Here is a 21,042-nt window from a genome sequence, read left to right as displayed (position 1 = left end):
TTTTATAACTTGGTTTACGGATCCGCCGACGGTATATTTGCCGAAATGAAATATAAATATAAAACACATTTTTAGCCTTTTATATTTATAATTTTTCCGCCGAAGGTGCAAAAGTTTCAAAACCCGAAATTTAAACATCGGCATTTATTTTCAAAATATAATTTCGTGCGCCCGCACCAAAATGCCGAGTCCCCTTTAACCAAGCTGTGCAGTAATCTTCGGTCATGGCGTCTGAGCAGTGGCCAGCGTGGTTCAGATTGACTGTGGTTTCTGGGGCAAAAGTGATTGTTTAGAAGTATGTTAGCGCTATAAATTTGAGTGACCGTATTGGTGATTGAATCACGCAACATCTTGATGACGAATATTCTGGCCGAACTATTACATCAATTCAGTGCAGCAGCAGGGATGATTCGCAGGCTACTCTCGATCGTGCTGATTTTGTTTCCATCGAAAGTTGTACACTGCTGTTCGTATTGAAAGATTTTGGTGCCAAGTACGTCAGTTTCCTGCGAGATGCTGATATTCAGCCTTCAACGGACCAGAAATCAGCCTTTGATGTGCTCATGGGGATGGGGAGACGGTACAATCAGATGCCCGCTGAAAAGTAAAAGCTGGTTATGGCTCTAATTGACCGTTTTGAGCGTGTTGACTCCTAGTAGACACCTTTTTTTAATCATATCTAGCACTATGCACTGGTGTGCACACACACATGCACTGTTCTCAGCATTGTTTCCATTTGTTTGATGATCCAACAGGTTTGTATAAGAAAAACATGCCAGACTATATTGTAAAAACAAGTTTTAATCCTTCTTTATTGTTTTTCACATCAGATGATACAGTGAACATGGGCATCCTGCATTTGAATGGTCTTCCATCTTCAATGTTTTCTTAGATCCTCCTGATCCGGGATTTATATTTATTCCCCCCCTCCCCCCACCTACCCTTGTCTTTTCCATGGAACATCTGAAAAAAAATCATTAAAATATTTAATTTCTAAAAATTGAAATTATATTTATATTTATATTTCGACCTACCGACCCGACATTTCAGCTGAAGTACTGTGTTAATCAAGTTATAAAATAACTAAGGCCTTACTAGAATGTAAGACCCGTCGCTTTGCTGACGGGAATACCAATGTGTGCATAATTGCGAAGAAAAAAACAGTTGTTGTTTTTATAAAAAATTAATTAGGTAGTGTAGAGATAGTAGATACCGGCCTGGATATGAAAAACGGGATTAAATGAGACACCCTTATTATATGTGCCGAAGAAGATTAAGGAGGAAGATAATTTGTTTTGATGTAAATTAACCGCATAGCATGCCGCTGTAAGCATGTATGTGCAGCATGTTGTATGCTGTGTGCACGTATTTGTGTGTATGTGTGTATGCGTATATATGCGTCCTCTGGTCTGCGCATTTGTGCATGCTGCACTGCTGGTTGTGTATTGTTGGACGGACGCATGCAGGCACGCCGAGACCGAGCTCCTTTTATATTTATAGATTATGTACACATGCATTTCTAAGTTTTATGAAATGTACATGCACACTTTTGTACACTCAACACCACCTCTGAGTTTATGTACATTTAAAAAACGAAATCAACACATTGAAAACTGAACAAGGTATGTTTTCATTACAACTAAAATCTTCATAATTAATATTTGAAGTCTATAATAAAAAAAAACTGTCCTTTTGTTGGAATTTTGTACGTGCTACATGCTGTCGAGATGTTCAGGGGTGTGTTCATTAACCAAGCAGCTAGCTCACGCTTGCCAAGTCAGCTGTCCCTTATCAATGGTTTTGAATGGAGTGCTTACTTGAGAGTGCTTAAGCCACTTGGTGAGCTCTCTACAAGAAACTTCATAACTGAACACACCCCAGATTAATTACATGGTGACGAAGATAAACATCGACCATATCGATGTATTTGTCTCTCAGGAGGCAGAGATCAACATGACATGTGGCAAGTTAGAGGCGATGGAACGTTGGTTGAAATCAAATGCAGGTTTTATTTTCATTATTTATTTTTCCCAAATGTGGTTTAAAATGCTTTATTCACTGTCAGTGACACAAAATACACCACACTACAAATATATTTGTTTTTTGATGAGTAATGATAAGAAGGTTTCAAATAATACAACTTCAAACTCGGTGATTGTGGTGACATGATACTAAATATGTAACGATCCATGGAAGAATGCCCTTTTGCTTTTAGAAACAAGAGGATGGGAGTGGAGGACAGAGAGTTGGGGTTTGAAGGCAGTCTTAGCACCATATGGAAAAACATGCCACATTGTCTATCCTTAAACTCTACAAGGATTAAAAAAAAAAAAACAAGTCAAGTACTGTGATAAAATGTGATAGAAAAAAGTGTCATGTGAAATCCTCAGTGCTGAAGAAGAAGGCAGAAAGAGGAAAGAGAAGAAAGGCAGAAAGAGGAACACAGAAGAAGGTGTAAGACAAGAGGGAAGATAGAAATAGAACAATGATAAAGAAGAAAAGAAGAAGGAGAGGCAGATAGAAGAAGAAAGGCAGAAGGACAGGAAAATAAAGAAAGAAGACAAGAGCAGAAAATGAATAACAAAAATCCATTGCAGCAGAAACTCCCCAACATCAAGAAGCAAGATGAGAAACACACACTGCAGCAATGACTGCATTCTGCCCTCCCGTACCTGCGATCTCACAATCATTGTGTTATACTTCAGTTGGTTGTCCATCCAATCTGGTTCAGGAGGACATGGTTCAAGCCCATGAAACCATTGTTGCTTCTGTGTGAAGCGGGGCCATCGCTGTAAAGTACAAAACACACAGGAAATAGTGCTCTGTGGTTAGAAGTGGAGGTGATGGTCACGTTTAATCCTCAGCCAGTTAAAGATTCCCGGGGGAGGTTAAATATCACGGAGAGGTATGCTATGGTCTTATTTGCTTTGATCATAATTCAAGTGACAGCTGTCTTATTTGCTCTCTCTCACCTATCTGTCTGTCTGTCTGCCTCTCTGTCTGCCTCTCTCTCTTTCCTCCACCCCCTCCTCTCTCTTCCCACCCCTCTCTCTCCCTCCCTCCCCTCTCTCTTTCCACCCCTCTTTCTCTCCCTCCCTCCCCTCTCTCTTTCCACCCCTCTTTCTCTTCCCCCCCCCTCTTGGTATTCCTGTCAGCGAAGCACCAGGTGGTATTCGCTGGTTATATATAAATGTAGGATTTAATTCCGATTTGAAAAAAAGTTCAAATTCGTTCATGTGTCTAATAGCTGATAACCCAGGGAATGTGAGGACGAGTCTTAAAAATCTTTTTTTTTTTTTTACTAACAAACGTTACAATAGTCTGAGAAATTGATTTTCAAATGGTCGAGCTTTCAACCTGAATATTCCATATTCCCTAATATGCTGCTGAGAACACTGGATATCGAATGAACAACGCTGAACAGCATGGATGTTGATTGAATAATTGAGAACAGCCTGAATATTGATTTAGCAATTGTAAACAGTCTGGATACTGATTGAACAATTGTGACCAGCCGAGATATTGATTGAACAATTAGGACCAGCCTCGATTTTGATTGAATAATTGTGAACAGCTGAAATATTGATTGAGCAATTGTGAACAGCCTGGGTATTGATTGAACAATTGTGAGCAGCCTGGACATTGATTTAACAATTGTAAAGAGCCTGGGTATTGATTGAACAATTGTGAGCAGCCTGGAAATTGATTTAACAATTGTAAAGAGCCTGGATATTTATTGAACAATTGTGAGCAGCCTGGACATTGATTTAACAATTGTAAAGAGCCTGGAAATTGATTTAACAATTGTAAAGAGCCTGGGTATTGATTGAACAATTGTGAGCAGCCTGGACATTGATTTAACAATTGTAAAGAGCCTGGGTATTGATTGAACAATTGTGAGCAGCCTGGAAATTGATTTAACAATTGTAAAGAGCCTGGATATTTATTGAACAATTGTGAGCAGCCTGGACATTGATTTAACAATTGTAAAGAGCCTGGGTATTGATTGAACAATTGTGAGCAGCCTGGACATTGATTTAACAATTGTAAACAGCCTGGATATTGATTGAACAATTGTGAGCAGCCTGCACATTGATTTAGAAATTGTAAGCAGCCTGGATATTGATGAAACAATTGTGAACAGGTGAGATATTGAGTGAACAATTAGGAACAGCCTCGATTTTGTTTGAACAGCCTGGATATTGATTGAACAATTGTGAGCAGCCTGCACATTGATTTAGAAATTGTAAGCAGCCTGGATATTGATGAAACAATTGTGAACAGGTGAGATATTGAGTGAACAATTAGGAACAGCCTCGATTTTGTTTGAACAATTGTGAACAGCGGAAATACTAATTTAATAATTGCGACCAGCCTGGATATTGATTGAACAATTGAAAACAGCCTGGATGTTGATTTAAAAAATGTGAACAGCCTGGATATAGATTGAAAATTGTGAACATTCCGGATATTGATTGAACAATTGTGAACAGCCTGGATACTGATTGAACAACAGTGAAAGTAGACTTAAAATGGATAAATTCCCAGTTAGTGCAGTGTGTACTTAATTAAATTAATACAACAGGTGTTCACATTCCAGTCTGGTGTTGATTTGTGCTTCTAGATTAAGATGTCAGGCAAGTGATTTGTGGTTGTATCGGCACATGTGTGTGCTTGGTTATGTTAATATGTATTTGGAATATCCAAACCCTATTTCACTTAAAATAAATAAATAATTTGTGTTGACATTGTTATTCTTTTAATCAGACTTGGTTTATTGTGAGTAGTCAATTAAATTCTTAAGTTTATCAATATTACTTTGAACAAGAGGTGACTGTAACAGTAGTCTGACATTGAGCTGACTGACACCTCCCAAATATACCTGTTTTAGGACTTGGCTGGACTTTTGTAAACTTCACAAGTTTACCTGACATTTATTGTAAACCTTATTGTAAGTCGGACAATTTGGTGTTGATATTGCTATGAATGTTTCACTTAATTCTGACATTTCCATTCCCTTTGAATGAACTTGTCTTTGTGCAGCAGCTGCAGCTTTCAGGTTCATTCTTGGATGGCTTTGGCGGTTCTCATGTCGGTCCCACCAGCATGGTTCTTCCCTCAAACTCATGTCCTGGGAGTGTTCTTGGTATGAAGAGAGATCTCACAGGCTCAGGTGAGGATGTCACCGCCATTGCAATTATAAAATCTAGAATGTCCACACCATTTAGATGGAATCGTTTGCTGATATGCTGACACTCAACTCCAGGAAAGGGTCAATTGAGTGAGGATAAGTTAGTTTAACTGAGTGTAGATATGACAAGTTATAGGGTTTTCAGTGGTCACTCTTATAGCAAGACACGTGAGTTGCGAGAGACCCGGAGGGAACATCGGATGAGTTTAGCTCGTGTTGTAGCAAGGTGAATAGGGGGACAGGCAAAGGCAGATCGGTTTCTTGTTGGTTTTACTGTGGCGTGATCCCTCACTCCCCGTGGTTTGCTCAGGGACATCGCAGATGCTCTGCCAGGCTGTGCTTTTCGTTTATCTCTCCATACGCTGTGGGTTGTCAGCTTTGCTGTGCATTTTCATTATTATTTAAAATAATTAAATAAACTTATTTTCAATACATTTTAAATAAATAAGTTGCCTTGGAAGTGTCCGGACTATATTTTAATATTGGCCTAGGATTATACTGAATGTATTTTGGAAATTAACTGTAATTATAAGTAGATGCTGGATATCTTTGTGGCTTTTATGCACATACAGTATGTATACCTGTGACTGACTATTTGTACATTAACTATTGCATTGGAGTGACTTGGTCAAAGCCTGCTGGTTTATCTATTAGAGTATGGTCAACCCTTGACTTTATTTTGAGGATGCCTTTGTCTATATGTTCACCATTCATCCTTGTTGTGTTGCAAATCCAAAGAGGAGAGTCCCAAAGAATAGGCGAGCCATCACCAGCGCTATGGCCAAATTCCAAATTCCTGCCCTAACAAATACTGGGAGAGGGATGACCAACTACTCAGCATGACTCTTGCAAAGAAACTGCTTCAGCAGCATCAATGTTTGAAAACAGAGTATAGTACATCAGTTCAGATATATACTGCATCTACACAGCCTATATTTTGGAAACCCTCATTGAAAGATGGGAGTAGAGTGTGTTCTAAAGCCAGAGCAAAGACAGATACACATGTACTCTAAAGCCAGACGCAAGGTATGTATATGTATATGTATATAGTACAGCGATTCGTAGGTAAGAAGATCAGGCATTCGATGATTTGAGTGATGAAAGTAAAAACAAAATTTGGAGCGCTTTATCATTAAGAAATCATTGCAGCCTGTTCCAAGTCAAGGCCCTGTTGAGCAGGCCAAAAAAGGTTAATCAAGAACTCTGCGAGGGAGAGCAGGCTGCCCAAGGATGTAGCCTTGATGAAGGATAATTAAATAACGCCGTTAATTATCGTCAAAAGGGGTGTTTAAGTTAACTCAAACATCCAGTTTTAATTTATCTATTCCCTTGGAGTTCCCTTTATATGCTTGCAAAATTTCAGGCCACAATGTTTCATGGTTTTGGAGTTATGGAGGAGACACATGTGCATACACACTGATGGACTGACAGACACACAATGACATTTATTACAATAGATAATTATCTATAGTCTATACTCAAGAAGCAGTAACACTTCATACAATTAAGTTAATTAAAAGGAAAGCAATGACTTGTTGCTCAAGATAATTTACTTATCAAAATCGGCAAAATGAATACTTGTCATTTGATACACGATGGGCAAAGTTTCTACTATGTGCGAGTCAATACATGGTTCTTCATCAGAACGTTTTGCTGAAAATATACGTAGTAGTGCAGCGGATAAGCTCTCATATTTTAACAAATTGTGCATTTTATGAGAAAAGCATGAAACTTCTAGCATAGTTAGGTCATACCATAATGTTTATTTTCGGATGTGGAGGGAAGTCAGATTTGACCTCTGAGAACCATGAGAGGTCAAATACAAGATGGCCGCTTATCACCCAGGTCTAATGTTCAAACGTCCTTAATTTTGGAACCAGACTGCACAGAAAAACATTTACGGTGTCATTTCCAACTAAATTGGGGATGCCCATTCATTTGGTGATACCTTTGAGGATGACAGAATTCAACGAAATGAATTTAGGTCAAGGTCAAGGTAAAAATTTATCAAAAAAATAAGCAATCAGTTGAAATTTGCAAATGAATACCGAGTGGTGTCATTGTGGCGAATTTAGTTATTTAGCCCCTCAACGCCCTGGTACAGACTGGACGAACGCCCTGGTACAGGCTGACATTGCAGGTTCCGGAACAGCAAATTCCTTCATACATGCCAGCCATGTCACCAAGACCCGCCATGCACACCAGGTCACAGCTGCAAACCTTTATACACTCCTCCAACAAGCTTACGGTGAAGACTGCACATCCGATGATACTGATGCCATGCAACCTGATAGTCCACCTTTTGAATAGCGGTGCATACAGTGAACAAAGGCCAGTGTCCACTTTGACTACTGGCTAAAGACCTTGTCATTGGAGCTTCTCTTGCTGCGGTAATCAGGTCTCTTCGTGAAGGTAACTTCCAACTGTACGTGCAATCCCTGACTCAGATCATGCCATGGATGTTCACCCTAGATCACACGCACTACTCCAGATGGCTTCCCGTACACATCCGTGACATGACGACTCTCTCTGAAAAACACCCAGATGTCCTATCAGAATTCAAATCTGGAAATTTTGTGGTGCGCAAAACCAGCAACAAGTTCTCTGCCATGGCACTTGACCAGTGCCATGAGCAGAACAATGCTTTCTGGTGGGGCTATCGGACTGACTGGCAATCCCGGAGCACTCAGACGCTGGATGGTAGCAGGGCCAGAAATTGCAAGGATCACTACAGAGTTTGAGCAACAGGCCACAAAGCAACGGCATGGTGCTGGCGACACTGGACACCATCACCATGATCAGCAACCTGGAGTGCAAGCAGCATTCCTGAAGGAGGTTAAGGCACTTGTGACAGTGCTGGAAGATATGGGGAATTAATTTCTAGAACACAGTCAAGACCTACTAGTCATTGACACAAGGGACATCGTGTACACCCAAGTGGCTGAAACTGTGAGAAGGATCGAGACTCTTGGTGAGGAGCAGTACACCAAGTTTGTGAGAGAAAGGCTGGAACAGTGTACAACACCTTTCACACAAACACTTCCAAAGAACAAGTTGCCACTGTTCAGTAGGCCACCGGTCAAGATTAAGTCAAAACAGAAGGCACAGCTCGCAGCACTGAAGAGTGACTGTGGTCTCTTTTCGAGGCTGTACATGTCCTGTAAAACACGAGACGGAGACATGGACAATTTCTTCTCCCATGAAAACCAGGCAGCCCCGCCAGCTCTGTCAACTGGAGGGAAAATTCGGATTGGGGTTAAATCAGATCTACTTCGCTGCCTGGAATCAGATCTGCTCAAAAAGAATAGTGTGCCGATGGCTGATGCAACAATTCTTGATGGTGCAGCTGTGGTTCAAATGCTAAATCCGGGAACATCAAGAACATTTCAAGAGTATGGAGAAAGAGTGTTTGCACCATACATCTCTGCTCAACTTGAGAAAAGCAGCCGCATCGACCTTGTCTGGGATGTATACCTACCCGCCAGCCTCAAAGCCTCAACAAGACAGAAGAGGGGAAAGGGCACCAGGAAAAGAGTATCTCCTTCTGCTGTGATGCCAAAGAACTGGAAGGACTTCCTTTGATGCGATGATAACAAAACCGAATTGTTTGCTTTCTTGTCACGCGTAGTTGTTCATCTTCCTCCAGCAGAGGGCAAGGAACTGTATGCAACACATGGAAGTGGAGTCCTTTGCTCTCCGGCTGAGTCATACTTGGCCTGCCTTGCTCCATGTTCACAGGATGAGGCCAACACTCGTCTACTTCTGCATATAGCAGATGCTGTGCAAAAGGGGTGTAAGATGGTGACCATACGTACCGTTGATACTGATGTGGTAGTGCTGGCTGTAGCTTCATTCAGCAAGACAGCTCCTAATGAGCTGTGGGTTGCCTTTGGTGTCGGGTCAAGCTTTCGTTACATAGCTGTTCACGAAATGGTTGCCACAATGAATCCAACACTGTGTCTGACTCTCCCATTCCTCCACGCTTTCACCGGGTGTGACACTGTATCTGCATTCGCTGGCAGAGGAAAGAAGACTGCCTGAGAAACTTGGAAGTCTTTCCCAGAGGTGAATGATGCTTTCAATGAACGCCTATGCATGCCAAGTGAGGTCAGTGAAGGATAAATGTTACTGCTCGAGCGATTTGTGGTGCTAATGTACGACCGAACCAGTGAGAGAACGGAAGTGAATCATGCCAGGAAACAGCTCTTCACACAGAAGTCTAGAACTCAAGAGAACATTCCTCCAACCCAGGCAGCACTCAAACAGCACATCAAGCGCACCTGCTACCAGGCCAACTGTTGGAACCAGGCATTGGTCCTGGATCCAGAGATGCCACAGCCATCTGACTGGGGCTGGACAAAGGAAACAACTGGGTGGCAGTTGCTTTGGACCACTCTCCCCGAAGCATCAAAATCGTGCCATGAATTGATCCGCTGTCACTGTGAGAAAGGATGTACTGGACGGTGCAAGTGTGCCAAAGCTGTGCTCAAGTGCACTGCACTGTGCTTCTGTTCTGGAGGCTGTTAGATTTTGATCACTACCATTACCATCATCATCATTGCTATTAATAAAGTATTAAATAGACTAGCAGCATGGGACTATTCTGTTAATTTTTTTGTATTATTATCCCTATAGTGTCAAAATGGAAGCGAAGTTTCGCTATATTGCATTAGGTCCAATCCATTGTCTTTACCAAAAGAATGTCCAAAAGTTTTAATGTAATTTGACCTTGACCTTGATCAAAATGCATTTCCTTGGCTCCTGGCAATCTCAAAAGTATCACCAAACGAATGGTCATTCCAAACTTAGTTGGAAATGACACCTTAAATGTTTGTTTTGACACTGTTTAGTTCCAAAATTAAATGCGTTTGAACATTAGACCCGGTGAACTGGCGGCTATCTTGGATTTGACCTCTCACGGTCCTCAGAGGTCAAATCTGACTTCCCTCCACATCTGAAAATAAATCTTATGGTATTCACTAACTATGTCAGAAAATTCATGCTTTTTTTTCAGAAACGCACAATTATTGTGCTTATCCACTGTACGTATACGTATACGTGTATGTATATATATATACACATCAGACACACCTCCTGACTGTTATGGTGCACATCGCCACGGATTATGTTCCACATGGTAAAACCGGATAATCCGCAAAGAACAACCACCCATCTGCCACCAAGATGATTGTTCCTGCTAATGCAAACCATTCAGCCAGATTATGTGGTTTTACTGACGTAACGATGCTCACCATAATAGTCAAGAGGTGCTTCTGATGTGTAAATGATGAATGTGGTCATCATTGGTCAGATATTTATCAATATGTCATCCTGATGAGGGTATATAAGCCTGAAATCTGGATAGGTGGCTCCGTTTGATGTTTCGCTGATGTTGACCATGTAATATTTGTCTGTTTGACAGAGTCGCTGGGCCGAGGCCTTTGGATGGGAGATGATGCTTTGGTGTAGGACTGTGTCCAATGGAGATCGGGGGAGTGCTAATCACACTCCACATGTTTTGACATATATATATATATATATATATATATATATATATATATATATATATATATATATATATATATATATATATATATATATATATATATATATATATATATATATATATATATATGTTTTGGGGGTTGGGGAAAATGGCAGGAGCATAGAAAAGGCCCTTTTATATGGTATGTGCCTTTTGGGGAACTTTGGAAAAGAAAGGACATTGCATAGCTTGTATAAAATACCAAACAATAGAAAAGAAGGGACATTCAAAATATCTCGTGTGCATGATGCACCACCCCTTGTTCTGTTTGGAGGAAACAAGTAATGCTCTCGAAAAGTTCATTATAAAGGGGTGCCAATTTAAAACAAATTAATCACACACATGCACATTATCTTATATGTTTTCGTTTTCAAGGTACACACAAAAAACTTTCCGTACTGACGGGTTTAACCTTTATATGTAGGGCACCCCTTGATATGAACTTTTCTGGACCATTACTTGGCTCCTCCTAAAACCACAATGGTTGAATTTGCCTTATTTCCTATCGTCTAGAATTTTCCACAAGCCATGGAATGTCCCTTCTTTTCTATTATTTGGCATTTTCTCCAAGCTCTGGGAATGTCCCTTCTTTTCTCTAGTTTGCCACATGGCACATACCATGTAAAGGGGCCTTTTCTGTGCCCCTGACATTTTTCCCAAGAATGGAATGGTTTCTCTGTATTACTTGTTTCAGCCAGTTTTCTTCGAGAATTAGAGCACCTGAAAAACTGATATTTTTTCCAAAGTCCAATTTCATGATGTCCCTAACTTTTGTTATCTCCCAAATTATGTGGTTGCAGGTAACTTCAAAGTCTCAACAAATGCCCCTCTATCAAAATTTCACGATTTTTGAAATTTCATTATTTTATTGTTATTTCCACTTTTCATCCTAATTACTCAAGATCTTCAAAAATGCAAAACCACTCCACCCTCTCCCCAAAATGCGCACCTTGGTAGGGTCCATATATAAGCTTGACAGGGGGCTCCTCCTTCTGACTCATTTATTTATCTTTCTTCCCCTCTTCCTTGTACTCTGTAGCCACTACTAACACAGTAAATTCGTTTGGGTTAGTTGTCACAAGAGGATTGAATAAAACTGAAAATGATGGCCCAGACAGCATTTGTTGGAGTACCACGATAGCCATGTTATTGAGTGGTGCAAAACATTCCATTCTGTTGGAGTGCTTGCTTGAGTGCTTAAAATAAAGCAAGCTGCTTGGCAAGAGATAGCAAGTTGCTTGCTAACAGAACACATGCCAGGTCATGCTTTTACAAGATCACAAGATTAAAGCACCATCATACAAAGCCGGCCACTGATCTGTAGTACAGTATCCTGGTGAGAGCACCGGCAGGAGACCCAGAGAAAGCTTGGAATATATTACAAGATATGGAATGATTTCTATGCATTACATACAGTGTGACGACTCCTCATTTTCATAAATGCCAAGGTGAGCCAATGAAAAAAGGCAAGAATTCACAAGGTTTCGGAAAAGCGATGATAATAGAAAACCTATACGCCAAGAAAACCTATAGAAAACCAAGACGCCAAGGTGAACAAAGAATAGCCAAGATCGTGTGAAAAAAGCCAAGGAGTGGTCACACTGATTATAATCACTGATTATAATCAGTATGATATAACTGATTATAATATATATATATATATATATATATATATAATTATATATAGTATTCCATGTTTCAAGCAGTTTTCTTCTAGAAGTAGAGCAACTGAAAAACAGATATTTTTTCCAAAGTCCACTTTTACGGTGTCCCTAATTTTTGCTATGTCCCTAATTATGTGGCTGTGGGTAACTTTAAAAACTCAACAAGTGTCCTATTCATATTCAAAATTTCACGAACTTTCATCGAACAGTTCATAAGTTATGAGTCCTCGCATTTGACCATTTTACTACCGGAGTCGAAATTTTTCTTTGTCCAACTTTTTGGGGTTCGCCCCTATGAGCAAAAATAGGGGCAATACCCCTGGGCACTCATCTGGTAGAATAATCTTACTGAGGAGGAAGACAACGTGGGACGGAATAAGCAAAATGTACCAACAAACCAATGTCATAGCAAATACCTATTTTGGGGGGAAACCCACCTCACACCGTAAACCCTCTTAGACCATGATTTTTAAATTGCATGAACAAACTTTGGTAGATCACGGATGATGAAGGTTGTGGTCAAGTTTCATCAAAATTGTGTGAGTAGTTTCGGAGAAGAAAGCAAATACTTTTTTTGGGGGTCATCCCCCTCTACACCCCTTCGACCCTGATTTTTTTTTTAATGTCATGAACAAACTTTGGTCTATTATGGGTGATGAAGGTTGTGGTCACGTTTCATCAAAACTGGGTGTGTGGTTTCGGAGAAGAAAGCAAATACCTATTTTTGGGGGCAACCGCCTGTAAAGATTTTCAGTCCCTGTGTTAAAGTTGCATGCAGAGAAACCTATGCAAATAAAGGAAGGAGCACTTATTGCTTCCCTTGATTGTTGCAGGAGTCTGCTTCTAACAACACCACCATTGCATACTTGTACCACACAGGAACAAAAACATCTTTGCCATGGATGCTCGCTTTCCATCAACCATTCTTTTTTTCCAACTTCAGTGCCAACTCACCCCCCTCACCCCTCACTCTCACTCTCACTCTCAAAGCAACCATCCCACTCTTCTCCCTCCAAGCCTCCCTCCCACCTCTCTCAAAAATTCCCCCTCACCTTTCTCCCACCTTTCATCCCCCTCACTCTTCCTTCTCGAAGTTTCCCCCTCTCATCCACCAACCTGCCTCCCTCCACTGCCCTCTCACCTCCATCTCTTCACTCCACCTCCTCAAATCCTCAACTGCCTTCTTCCTTGTCTCTTGTCCCCCCTCTCCCCCAGCACCACAGAGCCTTTTCTCCTCCTCATTCGGCCCCCTCCCCTCGCTATTCTGCAATACCCCACACTCTTTCAGCAACCCTCCTTACCTCCCCCCCTCGTCCCTTGTCCTACCCTCCCCCTCCACCTCCGGCACCCAAAGCCTCCTCCCCTACCTCTTCATTAAAAGTGTGGACCTCAAATATCCGGGGCCTTCGCTCAAACCTTTCAGATCTTTCCATACAGGTTGCCACTGACAAACCAGACATTATCTGCCTAACAGAAACTTTCCTCTCCCAAGACGTGTTTGACTCCCAAGTATCTCTCCCTGGTTACTCCCTCTTACGGTATGACAGACCTGAGCCTCGTCCTGGTGGAGGTGTTGCTCTCTTCATCAAAGACTCTATTCCTCACTCTCCATGCACTGCTCTCACTGCCCCACACCCCCAGGAATACCTCTGGCTTCGGCTTCCCCTCCACTCCCACCTCATGTTTATATGTGTACTGTACCGTCCACCGAACAGTGATGACTCCATCTACACCTCACTATCCGAAAACATGGACCATCTTCTATCTTCTCATCCAAACTCTCTCTTCCTCTTATGTGGTGACTTCAATTGTCATCACACCAGTTGGCTAGGTGTGGGTACCTCTCTCACCTGCCATGGCACCTCAGCAAAAGCTTTCTGCGACTCATTGGGACTGACTCAATCGGTCAACTTCCCGACCCGGATCTCAACCAATGGTACTCCATCTCTTCTGGATCTGATTTTGACAAATTTCCCTGACAATATCTGCTGCTCTTCCTTCGCTCCAATTGGTTCTTCTGACCACGTCCTTGTTAAAGTGGACATCTCTCTGGCTGTTATCAGAGAACCACCTCACCGCCGTCGAGTCTGGCATTTCACTCAAGCCGACTGGCAGGGTCTCCGAGCAGCCATCAAACTTACAGACTGGTCTCCTATCACTACTTTCTCAAACATCAACTCATCCTGGGAATTCTTTCAAAGAAACTTGCTCTCCCTCATGCACAGATTTATCCCCTCTCGTGTTCAGTTGTCTTACCCTTCCTCCCGTCCTTGGTTTACTGAAGCTTGTGGCGAGGCAGTTGTCCTGAAACAACTTGCCTTTGCCTCATGGAAAGCAAACCCAACTGAGGCCAATCTCAGTTCTTTCCACAAAGCTCGGAACAAGTGTGTATCTACCCTCAGGAGAGCCAGAAAACAACATCTTTCTCATCTCAAGTCTGAACTCTCAAACCTCTCTCCCTCCTCAAAATCCTGGTGTCGTTTAATCAAATCTGTTTCTGGTGTATGTTCCCCCTCCATCCCCTCCCTTACCTCAAATGGCCGCACTGCTGATTCCACACGTGATAAAGCTGAATGTCTAAACTCGGTGTTTGCAGATAAATCTTGTGTCCTAAACCCATCACTATCTCTACCCACTTTACCCAGTCGCACCCAACTGTCCGTGGACTCTGTATCCTTTTCTCCTGACAAGGTGGAGAGCTTGCTTTCAAACCTCGAGTCAGATTCTGCAACCGGTCCAGATGGCATCAGCCCACGTGTCCTCAAAGCCTGCTCTTCTGCTCTTGCTCACCCTCTCTCTGTTCTATTCACCCTCTCATTTGCCCAAGGTCATCTGCCATCTGCTTGGAAATCTGCTAACATCACTGCCCTGCATAAAAAAGGTGCAAAAACAGATCCCTGTAACTACAGACCAATCAGCCTTCTCCCAATCATCAGCAAGGTTATGGAATCCATCATCGCCTCAGACATGAAATCCTTCCTCTTCTCCAATGGCTTGATTTCCAATCATCAATTTGGTTTCAGACAAGGTCACTCTACCCTGGATATGCTGCTTCTGCTCTCCCATCAATGGATGGAGGTCCTCAATGCCAGACAGGAAATCTGAGCCGTATCCCTGGACATATCACGTGCTTTTGACACAGTCTGGCACCCTGCCCTACTCACCAAACTCTCTTCCCATGGTATTCAAGGCCATCTCCACTCATGGCTTTCAGACTTCCTCTCCTGTCGCAGTCAACGTGTGGCCCTAAATGGAGTTCTTTCATCCCCTCTTCCTGTGCAGGCTGGAGTTCCTCAAGGTAGTGTTCTGGGCCCTGTTCTTTTTCTGGTTTTCATCAATGATCTCTCAGACTCTCTGGAAAATCCTCTATTTCTCTTTGCCGACGACTCCACCCTCTGCCATACCATCTGTCATCCCTCAGACCGGCAAGCAGCAGCTTCTTCGCTCACTGCAGATCTGGATAAAATCACAAACTGGTCCAACACGTGGAACATATCTTTCAATCCAGACAAATCTCACACTCTCACTATGTCTCTTCGAAAGGACCGTTTAGAAACCCCCCCCCCATCCACTTTCTCAACAATCCTCTGGAAGAAGTCTTTTCTTTCAAGCTTCTGGGTCTCACTATCTGCCATGACCTTTCCTGGGAAAGTCACATTTCCAACCTCGCCTCAAAAGCCAGTCGCCGAATGGGAATCCTCCGTCGTGCAAAGTCCTTCCTCGGCCCTCTTGAGCTCCTGACCACTTACAAAGCTTTTGTCCATAGCCTGATGGAGTACTGCTCTCCCCTCTGGGCTGGTGCTCCTGCCTCCCACCTTTCTCGGCTTCACGCTGTCGAAACCAGGGCATTTAAGATCATCGGCATCTCCCGCAATGAAGCTCAGTCTTTGGGCCTCTCACTCAATCACCGCAGGTTGGTCGGTGGTCTTTCTGTCTTCTACCGACTCCTCTCCAGCCTTGCCCCCCCTGCTCTCTCTCTGCGATTTGTCCCCACCACATTTCCACAGGGCGCTCAAGGTCAGCCAACAACCCCCTTCTGGTAAAACTACCAAAATCACGAATCACTGCTCATCTTCACTCTTTCATTTCTCTTTTTTCCCGCCTTTGGAATAAACTTCCTCACTCTATTCTTTCCCATTCTTCCCTCCAGGCTTTCAAAACAGCTGTTCACCACCACCTCTTATCTTCCCCCATCCAAATCCTCGATCTTTTCTACCCCCGATAATCCACCCAAGCCCACTTCCTTCAATTCCCCTGCTTTCCTTCCTGAAAGTCCCTGTAATGTCCATCTTCTCTTCGCCATGTTCCCCGTCCCATCCCCATCCCTCTCCCTTCCACAGTTCACCTAATGTGACTGTTCCCCACTGTCTTGTCCCTTCCACTCCCGCCCCTCTTGTCTCGTGCCTCCTTGCTGTGAGTTGTGTGTTAGCTCTCATACGAGCCTCGACCAAGGTATACAAAAAAAAAAAAAAGCAGAAACTATGGCACTTAGTAGGTGAAATTTGTTTTGAAAGCCATTGATTCGACGTATTGGCCAATGTATATTCCAAGTTTCCACCCGTTTCAATGCATAGCCTTTGAGATATGAGCGCCAACACATTTCGGGCAGACAGACAGACTTACAGACACCAATGTGAATGTTGAGGGTTTTCGTTAAAAACTCAAGAATGCAGAAGTGGACATTGCTGAAATTTGGAACATATTACCTGTATGTACAAAAGGATTTACTTCTGGAATTTGCAGCCTATTTCGTGCAGTCTTCTGCTTCTTGCATATGGCAGCTTAGCTGCTGGGGTAGCTATCATTTCTTGGAAGCGTGACTGTGTCGCTTATGCAGTGCCCCTCTACCAGGACACACTGGTACTTATTTCGCCGACCTCAGAAGGATGACAGGCTGAGTCAACCCGCTGGTGTATTAATTCAGCGGCCAATGGGGCTTGAACTCAGGACCCTAGGATCCCAAGCCACCACCCTAACCACTAACCCAACACCAGGCTTATTTCGTGCAGTGGAAGCCAATAAATGAATTTTCAGCTCCCGTGTTAAAGTTGCGTACGGAGAAACCATCCCAAGTTAAGGGAGGGGCACTTTGCACCTCCCTTGACATATATGTATATATATATATATATATTTTTTGTGAATAAGATTCGGGCGGTTGGGATAACACATTTTAAAGGAAGAAGCAGACACTTCCAACCAAAATTAAATATCTAGATCGACTCTGCTAATTTGAGCAAAAAAGCAAGAGCAGACCTGGCCTCAGGCAACATTTAGCCAGCTTCATCGGGCACAATAGACACTTGGCACAATAGACTATTCGATTGTGCCTCATGAAGCTTGCTGCGAAGCCAGCGAAACGTTGCCTGAGACCGGGTCTGCTCTCTCTTTTTTGCTCAAATTAGCGGAGTCGATCTAGTTTTTTACTTTTGGTTTGAAGCACCTTCTTCTTCTTTAATAATAAAAAAAAAATATATATATATATATATATATATATATAATATATATATATATATATATATATACACACTCCTGTTGTGCATAATTTGAAATATGTCATAATGTCATAAAATATATACATAATTTCTCTGTCATTATCCCCACGTTTTTTTGAAAAAACGGGAGGGGCGGCGGTTGGGGGGGGGGTGGAGTGGCGTAACTTGCCTCTGCAACTTTGATATTGTAAATGGCTCTGTCTTTATCCACATGCTTTTTGGAAAAAACCGGGGGGGGGGGTATTGAAATTGGCTCTATCTGTATGTCTGTCCATCCATTTGTTAAGCTATCTCCTCCTAAATGGTTTGGCAGAAATTCACCAAACTTGGTAGCTGTGATCACGCAAGAAACAACTCCACAATACAACAACTGCATGCTTGGTGTTGATCTCCAGAAGGTGATGTCCACCAAGGACCTTGGAATTCAGCTTTTGCAAGACCTGATATGGAAAAATCACACAAACTATGTTGCTGCTAAAGCCAACAGAGTGCTTGGTCTTTTGAAATGTAATCTAAGATTCACCAACCCAGATGTGCAGAAATATTCTCACTTCTCATTCGTACGTTCTCACTTAGAATACTCTTGCTCCAATCGAGACCCATATTTCGACAATGATATGTAAACATTGGAATGGATTGAGCAGAGAGCTGCTAGATTTGTTCTTCACGACTTCAACAAGCAAGACAACATGCCCGCAATGCTCCATCAACTTCAATAGGAGCCGCTTGTGAACAGACGAGAGGTTTTTAGACTACGTTTCCTTCATAAAGTTGTCAGTGATAAGGTTGATATCCCAAGTAACCATTACCTGACTCCAAATAACTCCAGTATTTAAACGAGCTAGAGCATCACTACATAAACAAAGATTTCATCCATTGTGCACAGAAACTAATACCATGAAGTACTCCATTTTTCCTCGAATGGTACATGGATGGAAGGAACTGCCAAACGATGTCGGTTGAAATTGGGAACCTGGACAGATTTAAGGCAGTTATCTCGCAGCACCAACTTGATAGAAATCGTAATTAAAAAGTAATTCTTAACATGATAACTCCACACATCAGACAAAATGCCTCCTGCTTTGTCGGGTTCCAAGCAGAAGAAGAAGAACTATAAGAAGTAGAAGAAGAAGAAGAAGAAGATGTGTGGTGGACCAAGCTGCTATTTCATATGTCAAATAAATGCCATATTTTATGGACATCATGTTAGTCCATCTTTGTCAGTGAAAGTTGTGCTGGCGACATGTGACGAGAGAGGAAATAAGTGAAAGTATTTCCACGGAGTTTTGCCATAAAACATTGTTGCCTCCCTCTGGCTTTCGGTTGAAAACATGGCTCAGTTTACTGCAGGATCACTGGGTTGTAAATGTGAAGAGGAGGAAGCTTGTCCTGTGTAAAAACAATAAGCTTGGTTGTCATGGAGATTTTAAAATGGAAATGTAACAGAGGAATTTATTTTATCTCTCTTCCTATAGAGAGGTGGGGGAGGGAGAGTCCTATTGTTTTTCCTGGTTCTTCCTTTTTTTCATTCTTTCTTTCCAACAATTGCACTCACACACAATTCCTTCATTTCTACGCCAATCCCCTTAAGGTCTTGGCATGGTGGTACCTTGGTTCAATCAAGCCAAACCCATTCTTTTCCATTTATGCTCCAATTCTGATTTTAAGGGGTCAAAGGTAAAACACTAAAAACCAGACATATTTTTGCTTTGCTATTCCCTTGTATTTGAGTCGATGGAGATTAAAGTAAACACAACTAGGTGATTTCAAACAGTCCCTGTGGAGATGCCGAGAAAAAGCTCGTGTTAGTCATTTACAGGATTCACAGTGGGTGAAAGTTCAAACTTGGTGATGGAATTAAGTTTTTAGGCCTGCTGAGTGTTTCTATTTAAACCGATCCAGATAAGACTTGGCACAAAAATACCTTGGCACAACCACTTTGGGTTAAAGCAGGTAAACTCAGGTCCAGTATCTTCCTTTTGATCTTCAGGGGTCAACATGGATAGAGGTTGAGGAGAGAGGGGGTGGTGGAGTGGGGAGAACTTGCATGAAATTCTAATTATGGTTCATAAATAAATCCCTTCTCTTGTTGGTTCACCTGTGTCATGATCGAAATAAGAAAGATATTTAGTGTGATGCTTAATATCAGGTGAAGATTGGGGTGTTTGTGTGTCAGGTTCATTGTAAACGCATACCTGTTGGTCGACATTGGTCTTGTTATATCTGGTGTTGGCGTAATGGTTCGGGTGGTGGGCTTGGGATCCTAGGATCCTGAGTTAAAATCCTACTCTGCTGTTGAATTCATACCAGGTGGGGTTGACTCTGCCTGTCATCCTTCCGAGGTCGACAAAATGAGTGCCAGCTTGCTGGTAACCTGTGTCGGAGTGGCGACCCGTCCAGGATTGTGTCCTACTTTTGCAGCACCAATGCTCTGCACAGAATATGGTCCCAATGGAAATGGATGGATTCATATTGTTCGGGCTGTTTTCAATAATGTAAAGGAGCTCATGCTGTGAGTTATTGCCATAGTGTGTGGCCTCATCTGACCATTTATGACATACCTACCATCATTTGGCATCACATATCGACCTTTCATTTACATCCAGTTGGTGAACTGATTTGTGGACAACCACACTGTGTCTGACTGAAGAAGCATCAGTGTTCTGAGCATCTACACCTGCCTTTGTTTCCTTCATCAATGTTCAATGCCTTTTTGAAGAACAAAGGGAGAGGGGAGGACAAAGAGCTGGGGACGGGGGGCAGAGAGGGGGACAGATAGTTGGGAGAGGGATTGAGGCTTTGTGGGGTTGGGGGGGGGTGGGGGTTGTGGACTTGAGGTGGTGAGATTGAATACTTTGAATGGGTAGGGAGTTTGAAACTTGTAGTGGGAAGGCATCCTCTTTATCGCTTTGCTGCTGACTCCACCCTCTGCCTTACCATCTGTCATCCCTCAGTCCGGCAAGCAGCAGCCTCTTCGCTCTCTGCAGATCTGGATAAAATCACAAGCTGGTCCAACACATGGAACATGTCTTTCAATCCTGAAAAATCTCACACTCTCACTATGTCTCTCTGAAAGGACCATCTGGAAACCCCCCATCTACTTTCTCAACAATCCTCTTGAAGAAGTTCTTTCATTCAAGCTTCTGGGTC

At 42.4% G+C, this 21,042-nt stretch overlaps 1 protein-coding gene across 1 annotated transcript in view; it reads left to right on the top strand.

Annotated features, from left to right (window-relative positions):
- Positions 1-21,042, top strand: part of LOC147014439 (transcription factor EC-like) — a 160,184-nt gene that overhangs the window by 127,590 nt on the left and 11,552 nt on the right. Inside the window, 1 exon segment of the mRNA XM_085852386.1 lies at positions 5,044-5,173. Coding sequence (XP_085708512.1) covers positions 5,044-5,173 — 130 coding nt within the window.

Source organism: Eptatretus burgeri, chromosome 13 (genome assembly GCF_056783735.1).
Source record: "Eptatretus burgeri isolate ZD-2024b chromosome 13, Ebu_testis_v1, whole genome shotgun sequence".
In the NCBI taxonomy this organism is placed as follows: domain Eukaryota; kingdom Metazoa; phylum Chordata; class Myxini; order Myxiniformes; family Myxinidae; genus Eptatretus; species Eptatretus burgeri.
Note: the sequence above shows the minus strand (reverse complement) of the source record. Positions and strands in the feature narration are given on the sequence as shown.